The following is a 12,500-nucleotide window of genomic DNA, read 5'->3' as shown; positions in this document are numbered from 1 at the left end:
ATGCATATTAGTAAGAAAAAGTTGCCAATGTAAAAAGGCTATACGCTGTATGACTCCAACTACATAACATGGAAAAGGCAAAACTATGGAGACAGTAAAAAGATCAGTGGTTGCCAGGGGTTCAAGGAGAGGAAAGGAGGAATAGGTGGAGCACAGAGGACTTTTTTCAGGGCAGTGAAAGTATTCTGCATGGTTAAGTTATGGTGCATACCTGTCATTATATCAATACATTGATCAAAATATACAACACAAAGAAGCTAATGTTAAGCTAACTAAACTAAGCTAATGTTAAGCTAACTAAAACTATGGATTTTAGTTAATAATGTATTAATATTGGGTCACCCCTTGAACAAGCGTACCAAGATGTTAACAATAGGGGAAACTAGGAGGGAGTAAAGGTGATACGGGAATTCTGTACCTTCTGCTCAGTTTTCCTGTAAACCTAAAACTGCTCTAAAAAAATACAGTCCAGTAATTAAGAAGTTCCTCTAACAAAGGAAGTGGCAGAAGTAAACTTGAAACATCAGGAACAAAGAAGGAACAACTGAACAGGTAAACATTTGGGTAAATATAATAGACTATCCTTAAGGTTTTAAAATGTTAGTTGGCTGAAAGCTGTATTACAATTGTCTGATATGGTTGGTTCTCAACGTATGTAAAGGAATTATTTGGGACAACTAAATGGTGGTGTCTTTTTTTAAAAAATAAATTTATTGTATTATTTTTGGCTGCACTGGGTCTTAACTGCTACACGGGGGCTTTCTCTAGTTGCGGTGAGTGGGCTTCTCACTGCAGTGCCTTCTCTTGTGGAGCACGGGCTCTAGGCGCGCAGGCTTCAATGGTGGTGTCTTACACATATTTTACTTGAAGTGGCAAAATGTTGCTACTTGTTCACTATGATAAGCTATACATGTATACTGTAATCCATAGAGCAAGCAAAAAATGCCCCAAACTTAAAGAGATATACTGATAAACAAGCACGCAGGCTTCAGTAGTTGTGCCATGTGGGCTCAGTAGTTGTGGTTCACAGGCTCTAGAGCGCAGGCTCAGTAGCTGTGATGCACGGGCTTAGTTGCTCCGCAGCATGTGGGATATTTGGACCAGGGCTCGAACCTGTGTCCCCTGCATTGGCGGGGGGATTCTTAACCACTGCACCACCAGGGAAACCCCAGAATAGTTTTTAAAAGTGACCTAACTATATGTTTGGAAACACATTTAAAATGTAATTATATAGGTAAGTGTAGAGTAAATGAATCGAAAAATAATATCAAGCAAATGCCAATCAAAAGAAAGCTGGAGGGGCTATACTAGAACAGATAAAGTGGACTTCAGAGCAAAGAAGATTGCCAGGAACAAAGAATACTACATCACAATAAAAGGGTCAATCTGTGAGGAAGACATAACAACCCTAAATGTGTATGTACCAAATAAATAAAGCTTCAAAATACGCGAAGCAAAAACAGAACTGAAGGAAAAAAACAGACAAATCCATAATATAGTGGTTAAAGGTACAGAACAGAACACCATCAAGGAATGGGACCTAACATTTATTTAGCGAACACTCCACCCAACAACAGATTATACTTCCTTTCCATGTAGGTATGTAATATTCACCAAGACAGATCACATTCTGGGTCATAAACTGACAAATTTAAAGGAACAAATCATACAAAGTATGTTTTCCAACCAGCATAAAAGAATCAAACTAGAAATTAACAACAGAACCACCACAGGAAAATCTTCAAACACTTGGAAATTAAACAGCACGCTCAATTTGTGGATCAAAGAGGTAAATATATAAAGAAATAAAAAACCACACCGACTGAATGCCATGAGAATACATCAAAACATGTAGTTGGCAGCTAAAGCAGTTCTTAGGAATTTATGGCACTAAAACACTTAAATACAGAGAAAATCAATGAAACAAAGAGCCTAGTTCTTTGAAAAGACGAACACAATTGATACACCTTTTAGCAAGACTGACCAAAAAAGAGACTGTCCATGTCAAGAATGAAAGAGCACATATTGTTACAGATTCCAGAGATATAAAAGGGTTAAGACGATATTCAAGCAACTCGACATAAATTTAACAACTTAGATAAAATGGGCCAATTCACTGAAAACCACAAACTACCAAAACTCTGAGCAGTCTTAAAGGTTGGCTCTGCAGTGCTTCCACATCAGCCGTCTTCCTTCGCTCCCATGCCTTGACCCACACCAGAAATGTTTTGTATTATGCCCTATTCATCATCTCATGGTGGATGTGCAACCTCCTGACATCATGGACCCCTAAAACTGGTGCTTTTCTCTTCTGGCACTTGGTAACGGTGGCTTAACTCTTGCCACTGTACTAGCCAATTGAAGAGTGGCACATTTTGCCATTTTAAAGGTCAATGAACTTAAAATTTTCTGCAGCTCTAAAATTCATAAAGAATAATCCTTTTTCTTTTTAATCAGATATATCCCTAAAGCCCCAATTACTTAACATATGAGGTGGGAAATCAAAACACACATATAAGTATATAAGACAACCAAGGAAAATGGCAAGTAAGCACATGAAATATGCTCATCAATGATGATTATATTCAATAGAAATAAAAAACAAAACCACAACAAACTATGAGACTCCACATCCGTTAAAGGCAAAAATTAAACAAAACAACAAATAACTAAAAATACCCAAGTACTGGTGAGAACTTGTAACACCTGGAACCATACTATATGGAGGGTGGGTGTATAAAACATGGTATACCCACTCTGTAAGTCAGGTTGGCAATTTCTTATATGACACAACAATCCTAATCATAGGTATTTACCCAAGAGAAATGAAAACATCTATCTACACATAGACCTGTATACACATATTCATAGCAGCTTTATTTATAATAGCAAAAACACTGAAAATAACTAAGAAGTCCATCAACAGGTGAATAAACAAGCTATGGTACAACCATACAATGCAATACTAAATAAAAAATGAACTAACTTCTGATATACACAGCAACATAAATATCTCAAAAGCATTATGTTAAGTGAAAGAAGCTGGACACAAAAGACTACATATGGTTCCATTTATTTGAAATTCTAGAAAAGGCAAAACTAGTGACCAAATGGTTGCCAGTGGGAGCAGGGGATTGACTGTAAGGGGAAAAAGGGAGATTCTTAGGTGACAGGAATGTTCTATATCAAGATTGTGGTGATAGCAATTACATGACTTTATACATTTGACAAAATTCACAGAATTATACTTGGGTAACTTTATTATATATAAAATAATATCTTAAACCTTATTAAAAAAGAGTTTGTAACAGCGGTAACATTTTTTTTATATGTTGCACTTCCAGATACTCTATAATGAATATGTACTTTAAAAATCAGAATAAAAATGCCATGTAAAAACAATTAGCATATTATAAATATATTACACTACATGATCACAGTTACTTAAAAATATACACAGACTCAGAGCTAAAAGAGGGGAAGGAAAATTACCATTTACTTTGGGTAACAGAGTACGAAAATAAATTCTTCCTACAGCTCTTCTATGATTTCTAACTTGTAGGGTGGACCTTGTTTTGAAAATGAAGACGTGAAAATCACTTGCAATATTGGTATAAATGTATCTAGAGCTTTTGCCCAAGTTAACGAATTAGGAAGGTGTCGCATGGACTCACTTTTCGAAGACACTTCGTAAAGATTATCCAGTGGTTTATTTCTTGTTTTGTTTTTCTGTAAGTTTCTCTTTCAGGGTCATTTTTTTTAAGAGTTATCCTTGGTACCACTCAGAATGGTGAGGCAAATAGTTTTCTTCGTAATTTAGTATCTTATTCTTTAAAACTACCAAATAGCAGATAGTTCTGAGACCTGGAATACATTTTTCACTAAGTAACACCCTATTCTGTAAACAAAAGAAAAACATAAATAGCACCTTCAGGCAAAATTTCCATCTTGACTGGCTATAGAGAAGACATAAATTGGAGGTGATAATAACTCCTCTGATCTCTCTGAACATTTTCCCCATTTATGGAGATTAAATATTTGTCTATGAACATGCAGCCAATTAACTAGTAATCTGTTTTTACAGATTTTTAAAATGCTTTCTGCCGAGACCGTTTTGGCCAACTGACTGAATTTAAACTGGATAGTAAAAGCAAGCCAAAAAAAAAAAAAAGCACAAACATAAAAACACACGTTCTTATAGAATAGGACCTAATTATCACCTTCAGTTTAGGGGCAAAACTAATATGCCACAAAATGACCCAGTATAAGAATTCAGTGAGAGGCAGATCACTTTTGGGATACTAGCCAAGAGAATGGACTTAGAACACACAAATACATTCAAAACCCTAGAAGGCAATGATAGGTTGACATACATTCCCAGAAATGGAAGCAGTACCTGAACCAGTGCTGTTAAGATCACCATAGAATTATCAATCAACCCCAGTCATCATATGATACTCCTTTCCTTTGGCTTCTTTGGAAGGCACAATACAATCTGTAGTTTTTAGGGTGTAGCAGGATGATCTTCCTATGTCTATTTTTTCCCAATATTTCCAGTACTACAACTTTTCTCAGACATAGGGTCAGACTGTTAGATCACAAAATAAGTGATAGAAGCCTCAGCAAACAACACTCAACAACGGATAGTATGTGTTTCAGTTAATACCCTTCTGCCAAGTTATACAAAAGATCCTACTAAAAGTGGCTAGAACAAAGAAGGGTTTATTACATCAGAATAAGTCCATGTGCAGGGCAGTTGCAAAGTCTGGATAATTCAACAGCTCACTAGCATTATCAAGGACTCTGGTGATTTCCACCTGCCTGCTGAGCCAACCTTGTGATCCTAAGAGGGTTGCAGCAGCTCCAAGTGCCAGAGTCAGACAAAACAATGTTCAAAGGAGGAACACAGAATTTCCTTCTTTAAGTCTATTAGTGAGGAAAATCTTCTCAGATGCCCCCTTGCAGCTCTCTTCTCAGCTTCCATTAGCCAGGACAGGCTCACATATTCATGCCTCATCAGTTACTTATAAGGAGAAAAAGACCATGCATGATTGGCTTAGAACAATCCAATTCACCCTTGGGGAAGAGGGTCCAACATCCCTGGGAACAAGGCTGCACAGAGGAGGGGACACATGAACAAGCAACCAGGAAGGGAGGGACAAAATTGTTGTTGGATAGCAACCAACAGTATTTGTCAAAATCTGACAGGGCTGAAAACATACAGTACATGTCACACTAGCTTCCACTGGCTGAGAGGGTAAAGTAGCACTCAGAGCATGGGGAAGAAAAGTCTAACATAATGGATTGTTTAAAAAAATGTTTCAAATAATAACTGTAACTAAGTACACAATACATGCCAGACACTAGTCTATGCACTTTACATATGAAAACATATTTAATCCTCATAATTGTTACCTGTATTTTACAGATAAGAAAAAGGAAACAGAGAGAAGCCAAGTAATTTGCCTAAGATACGTGGTAAGTGATGGAGCTAAAATTTGAACTTAGATAGGCTCTAGACCCATGCTCTCAATTGCTACATTACACTGCACAGGGTGATGTAAAAGTGGTACAAATATATTCTAAGATAAAAAACCATCAGATAAACCAAGGGATAGGTGGAGATGCAGAAAGCAACCCAAAAAGCTAGCCGAGATTTACACACTGTACATTTTATTAAATACTGGGCTTTATTACAACAAATTAATTTACTTCTGATAGAAGTTTCATTAGAAGAAATGTGGATGTGTTCAAATTCTTATTTGATACTGCTTTTTGGCTAACCATTCTATTTTTACTGATTCTATACTCATTCATTATGGGCAGAGAGATTAATCTTTCATAACAGAACAAAGGAATTTCTCAAGTGGTACAACATTCAAAATATATGAGGAATACTCTCAAAATGTGGACATGACCACTACAGAGTAACTTTTTTATGGTATATTTATAATAGCTACAGATGACACTGTTAACTCATGCACATTAAGTCTTTATTTACTACCTACTGAAGGTTTCTACCTTACACATGAAAATTATTCATGTCCTGGGGTTTGACATCTACTCAAAAGTTAAACCATGATGGAAAATGGCTATCAAACTGGCTTTTCAGGGCACCACAGAAAAGCCATCAGCTGTAATATCCATCCTGAAATCGTGGTGGCAAGTTCCTGGGAGTTGCTTTTTCCTGTGTTTTGAGCAAGTCTATAATAGCTGAGAGTACTGCACAGTCTCTGGATTTAGTGTCCTTCCAGTCTACAGGATGGGGACTTTCAATCTTCTCTTGCAGAAGGATATCTAGTTCCTTTCTTAATTCCTGAAGTTGGAAAAATTATACATGTTCAACAAAGGCAGATGTACTATCAAACAATGTAATAAATGAAAGTGACTTCAGCTGGTACAAGAAATTTAATAAGCTATTATACAAAAAGACTGAAATATCTAATGAGCAACTAACTAAAGTGTGGTTATGAGTAGCCAACTTAAGTAAAAAAATTCAAACTTTTATCACATTGAGCCATTTAGAATGGTTGGTCTGTAACTATCTCAAAAACCAATTCAGAAAAACTATGAATCAATTTCTCAGCACAATTTCCTCTGTTGAAATAAAGCAAGAAATATTTAACGTAACATGTATAACACTTGGAAGAACAAAACCACAAGACCACATACTAACTTGTATGCAGAATCAAAGACAATCATGTAAAGTCAGTCACCTTAACAAGATGGGCAATTCTTGCTGGAGACTGAAAGATAATCCATTCATCTACAGCAATAGTCTCCTGATCATTATCCTTCTGAATGGAAATATCACCTCCAAAGAACAAGAGACAGTATGGAGAAACTTCTGTGCAGTCATACAAGTATATCTATAATGAGAATTAAGGCAAATAAATACATTAAGGAGTCTGAAAGAATTATTGTCACATTAACTCAATAATATCACTAGTATCAATCTATTAGTGCTTTCCTTCTAAAACAGGTATTATCCTTTTAGTGTAATTACAGAGACTAAATTTGAAGAAATACCATTTAAACAAGCCATTCTTACTTCAGAGAACAAAGGAGTTTTATATTTTTGTTTCAATTTAATCAATAGCACTGTTCTGTAAACAAAATATTGCCTAAGTGATAAAACCAAAACACTAATGTAGCTGAAGTTCTTTTTATTTATATATTAACAGAATTCCCACTTAATATTCTGACCAATACTTGTATATTGACAGGCCAACAAAATTCTCTGAAAAGTGTAAACTCTTATATACCATAAGATGCCAGTATGTCTTGAAAGCAGGCTCTGAAAGAAAATTAGGCAAATCAAATAACCATCCCAATTAATTAAAATACAAAGATACATCATGACAGATCTGCACATTAAAAGTATAGGTTATCTGCTTAAAGAAGGTATAAGTCATGTCATAAAAAAAATTTTTTTAAAGAATTTTGTTTATAATTATGAAAACTATACAATTTTAAAAATACAACCAGACTGTTATTCAGACCCATGGTTACTTTATGTATTCACTTACACTACTTGTTCTCATCTTCAGGTGATAGATAAGCCAGTTGTAGTGAAACTCTGTTTGCTCCACATTAACGGATTTGGGATGAATAGCAACTAGTCCATCAGTTTTTGTGTAAACTTTCACCCTTAAAAAAAGTTAAAATGTAGTTTAAAAACAAAACAAAACAAAACTCCGGAGGATTCCAAACTAATCCCAGAATCAAAACAAACTCCACAGATGAGTTCAATTTATTTTTGCAATATAAATTTCCGAATTTTTGTTTTAATAAGACATAGAAAAACAATTGGCTAAATAAGAGTACTCTAAATCATACAACAAATCCTTTTCTTATAGGTGTAATTACTCAACATATTAGAAAGATGACAAAATATTCCCTAATTATGTTAGTATATATACTATACCAGTAAAGTACAAAAAATGAAATACCTGATATAATTCTAAGTGAATCAGACCAAGAGAATAGTCTGTACATTTTACTGTAAATCATGCTACTGATAATTTACCGTCAATTTACAGAGTAACTGTGAAATGATCTAAAATTTAAAATGAAGAATTTTGTTTAAAAGGGAGTTAGCTAAAACTGGTTTTTAAAAACCTATTCTAAAATACGTTTTAAATGGTCTCACATTCACTGAACTCCCCCCACCCTTCAAAACAGGAATACTTGGAATAAATGTACACAGCTCTAGTTCAATCTCTCCATTTTTACGGGTCCTTCCTTTGATAGTCACAAAAATTTCACCTCAATTTGTAGGAGTCTTTAATTAATATTATTCAACAGGGAGATGTCTGATAGTTTATATAGTCAGTGGTAATTACAGAATAAAGCTGATAATCCATTAATCCTTCCTCTTTGTTTTTAAGAGCGTCTTTTTCATGGTTCTAGGAATCCATAATATGTCTACCAAAATCTGAATCACAGTCATGAGCCATTATTCAGAATAAAATGAGCAACTGCTTTTCCTCACCGCACAGTCAATTTAACCAATGCCATCCTGCAACCCTACATCACCAGAACAGCAGGGTTTGGCAAACTTTTTCTATACAGGACCAGAGAGAAAATATTTTATGCTTTGCGGACCTTCTGTCACAACTACTCAACTCTGCTAGTGCAGGTGGAAAGCAGGCACAAACAACATGTGAACAAACAGGCACAGATGTGTTCCAACAAAAACTTAAACTCTTAGCCAGTATGCCAAAATGTGCTGACTAGACCAAAACAAAGCATAAACCCAAAGAAACTACCTTTCTTTCATAAAGCCTTCCCAGGATGGCAGAGGGATATATAAAATGTTTGTATTTCAAGGAGTCTCTCTGTTAAGCTACCTGTAAGTTTAGGGATAGATATGAAGAAGAATTTGACAAAGTACTGATGTCAAAAAAGTACTCAGATCACTTAAAATGTGGATAATCCAACTACAGTGATTAAAATTCATGTTACCCATAATCTTCCACGTGAGAATAGGGTTTCTCAACATCAGCATTCTTGACATATTGAATTTTCTGTTGTGGGGGACTGTCTTGTGCATTATGGAATGCCTAATAGCATCCCTGACCTCTATGTACTAGATGCTAGTAGTACATACTCCTCCACTTATAACAACCACAGATGTCTGCAGACATTATCAAATGTCCCCAGGGAGGCAAAATCACCCAGGTTGAGAACCACTGCACTGCTGCACTCTAGGCTATCTTTGAGGTCTATATTTTTTCATGTTTACAGAACATCCAACTTTTTCATCTAACATCAGTTCAAATATTTTATGTCAATATACAGTGATGTTTTACACGCCTAACAGAAATGCCATATAATATGGTCTTACAAAACCATAATTTCCCCACTGCTACTAGACATCTATGTTGTTTATAATATACCTGTCAAAAAACATTTGGAATTACTTCCTTAGAAAATATTAAATTCAAATATTCACTTATGAATCCACGGGGCCAGTGACTATTTTAATGACTGCTGATACATAATTCTAATCTAAACTGTCTTCCAAAAGCATGGCACCAATTCACATACCACTAGCCATTTGTGACTTTCAGTTTCTCTTTTTTCCTCACTGGAATGAATTCTTTTACTGGGCAAAAATATGCCTTATTTGTTGTCTCCAATTACAACTAAGCCTGACTCTATTTGTACATACATTTAAAGTTATACTTTATTTCTCAAAATAGTAAAATCACCACAATTTTATTCAAAGATCTCAAGTAGAAAATTACTTGTTTTAAAAGAGAGGAAAAGGGCTTCCCTGGTGGTGCAGTGGTTGAGAGTCCGCCTGCTGATGCAGGGGACACAGGTTCGTGCCCCAGTCCGGGAAGATCCCACATGCCGTGGAGCAGCTGGGCCCGAGCAGCTGGGCCCGTGAGCCATGGCCACTGAGCCTGCACGTCCAGAGCCTGTGCTCTGCGGCGAGAGGGGCCGCAGCGGTGAGAGGCCCGCGTACCGCCAAAAAAAAAAAAAAAAAAAGAGGAAAAAAATATCCTGAAACAAAATTTACTCTAAACAAGGTATAGCTGGCTTACTGTTCTCATATTTACATTGATATTATATTTCACTAACATTCTTTGTGAAAAATGGGTGATGAAGCAGCAGACTCCAGGGATGTGCTATGAGGGAAAGTGATGCCCATGGTAAACAGTTTGCCTTCTCTTCAATGACCAAAAGTAACAAGAATATGGCCCTATTATGAGTAAGAACAAATGTACAATATAAGCCCTGTTGCAGTAGAGGATTTCGAAAGTTTGAGAGAACTACAAATAATTCATAATAATCTTCAATGCTTACATTTTTCTTTTTTTACCCAAATTTAGTCGGATTTTAGCAACTTTGGGATATAAACCAGCACAGATGACAGCTTTAATTATCTTCTCATTATCTATTGGGGGTGGGAAGGTAGAGAAGAAAAAGTAAAATATGGATACAACTGACAACAGCAGCAAGTTATTTACACTGTACTTTCTGCTTTACCTGAATTTATATTAGATTTTGGATCTTTAGGATTTCTACTGCTTACAAATCCAGCTCCAAGAAGATGCTCAGCAAACTGCCCTTTCATGTTATGCAGCATCTAGGGAGCAATGGTAACAAACAGAACTAGAATACCTTTCACACAAATTGATAGGGGTTATAAAGCATGTACTCATAAATAAATTTAGCTTTGAGCTTTCCCTGCTTTATGAAACACTTTTGCAAAAATGTGATGTTTTGGAGCAGGGGTTGGTAAACTACAAAATTTATAAAAACCTGTTTTTGTCAATAAAGTTTTACTGGAACAAAACAACACCCATTCATCAACACGCTATCTTTGGTTGCTTTTGCATTATAATGGCAGAGGTGAGCAGTTGCAATAGAAACCATATGGATTGTAAGCCAAAAATATTTATTGTCCAATCTTAAGGCTTGCCTGCTGTAGGGAATAACAACCGATGTTTAAGGATCACTTCAGTTTACAAAAAGGCTCATAATTTTCAAAATTGCTCTCTACCCCATATTTTGAAAACAAAACAAAACAGGAAAGCATAGAGAAAATAACCAACATCCATATATGTACTACTGAAAATTAACTACTGTTACATCCTGGCACAAAAGCTTAAGGCCTGTTTCTTGTGTTTATTTATAAGAAAAATCACTCTTTGGGTAAAAATGATACGTGACTCATTATAAAAAGCATTCAAGTAGTATAGCAAAGTACAAAAGAAGACTACCCTAATCGCAATACTGTCAGAAATATCATTAACTAAGTAAATATTGCAGACACTTACTATGCATTTATACGGACAGAAGAATTAGACAAAAATGCTATCCTAATAACGGGATAACGTAAATATAGAAGCTGTTTTTACAAAAGCATTCAAATTAATTTTAGTTCAATTTAAGGAAGTTAAAAAGAAATGAAACTGAACTAGATGAATCTTAACATTCTTATAATCATGAGATATTTAATAAAGGATCCTTGCGAGCTTAAAGTAAGAGATTATGAGACCTAAAATTGTCACATTTAAGTATATATCCCTTTTATGAATTATGTGACTTTAGTTTGCCCACCTACATTCTCTTATAACTGACTCTCTAGGTCATCTCCTGGTTTCTATCACCATTATTTTATATTGTTCAGGATAATAACCCTTATTCTGTATCCATAATTCCCAATACTGTTTTGCATTTTTCCATATTTAGTTTCAGTATCTACCACCAGCTGACTTAGCATGTACTCTCCATTCCTGAATTCTTTCTGATTCACTTCTTAATAGGCAGCATTTCATTGTCAGTAAATATTTCAAGATCAACTCATGGGTGCAGTATTTCAAGTGCTTTCTTGAATGCCTGTCATTTTTCTTTATACTTGAATTAGTATCTTGACTGGATATAATATTTTCAAAAAACACTTGGTTGGATTCAACCATCTTTTTTCATACTGTACTTCATTTTTTCCACTTAAGGGAAATGTTCTTACAATATATCTCTAAATACATATTCAATTACTCTTAAATTTTCCATGTAGAGACACCTATTACCTTTTTTTCCATTGGCTGTAGTATCTTTCAGAGTTATTACCCTTCTTTTCATTCTGTTAATGTTTGGGCACTTTTGATTAAATATTCTAGATTCTGGATTCTTTTACTCCCGTAGATTTGTTAAATCTATGCCACAAAGATGGAGTGTACATGTAATGGGGGAAGGTGAGGATATTTCTACTCCCACTGGCTTGAGATCACTTCTCCAGTTCAGTGCAGAGTCTGAAGTCTGATGTGCATCTGCCCTGTTAATTGTTCACTTTCTTCTATTTCACAAGTGCCTCCTGTCCAGTGTTTTCTCACTACACTAAGTCAGTTGAAGATAAAAATACCTACCCAAAAGTTAAAGAAAAGATACTCTGAGATTTTAAAACAGATTTTAGGAGTATTAGTGAAAATTTTCAGGATGAATCATCAAAATGGTGCAGGAACAGTAATCGAGCCTCTCTGTGT

The 12,500-nt window shown here is 35.4% G+C and overlaps 2 protein-coding genes across 3 annotated transcripts in view; one reads left to right on the top strand and one right to left on the bottom strand.

The window, feature by feature from the left end:
- The window catches only part of ARHGEF26 (Rho guanine nucleotide exchange factor 26), a 181,122-nt gene that overhangs the window by 156,435 nt on the left and 12,187 nt on the right, over positions 1-12,500 (top strand). The window lies entirely within an intron of this gene.
- DHX36 (DEAH-box helicase 36) overlaps positions 4,707-12,500 on the bottom strand; it is a 59,941-nt gene continuing 52,147 nt past the window's right edge. The window contains exons 21-25 of one of the 2 annotated variants that reach the window (XM_027092785.1): positions 10,501-10,600; positions 10,318-10,408; positions 7,530-7,650; positions 6,717-6,869; positions 4,707-6,316 (exon numbers count right to left, since the gene is read on the bottom strand). In XM_027092785.1, the coding sequence (XP_026948586.1) occupies positions 6,131-6,316; positions 6,717-6,869; positions 7,530-7,650; positions 10,318-10,408; positions 10,501-10,600 (651 nt within the window). In that variant the 3' untranslated portion in view covers positions 4,707-6,130. The remainder of the gene's footprint in view (positions 6,317-6,716; positions 6,870-7,529; positions 7,651-10,317; positions 10,409-10,500; positions 10,601-12,500) is intronic. The other variant, XM_027092786.1, reaches the window with a different exon arrangement.

This window comes from Aethalodelphis obliquidens, unplaced genomic scaffold, assembly GCF_003676395.1.
Source record: "Aethalodelphis obliquidens isolate GAN/ISIS:26980383/991018 unplaced genomic scaffold, ASM367639v1 scaffold81, whole genome shotgun sequence".
Taxonomy (NCBI): domain Eukaryota; kingdom Metazoa; phylum Chordata; class Mammalia; order Artiodactyla; family Delphinidae; genus Aethalodelphis; species Aethalodelphis obliquidens.
Note: the sequence above shows the minus strand (reverse complement) of the source record. Positions and strands in the feature narration are given on the sequence as shown.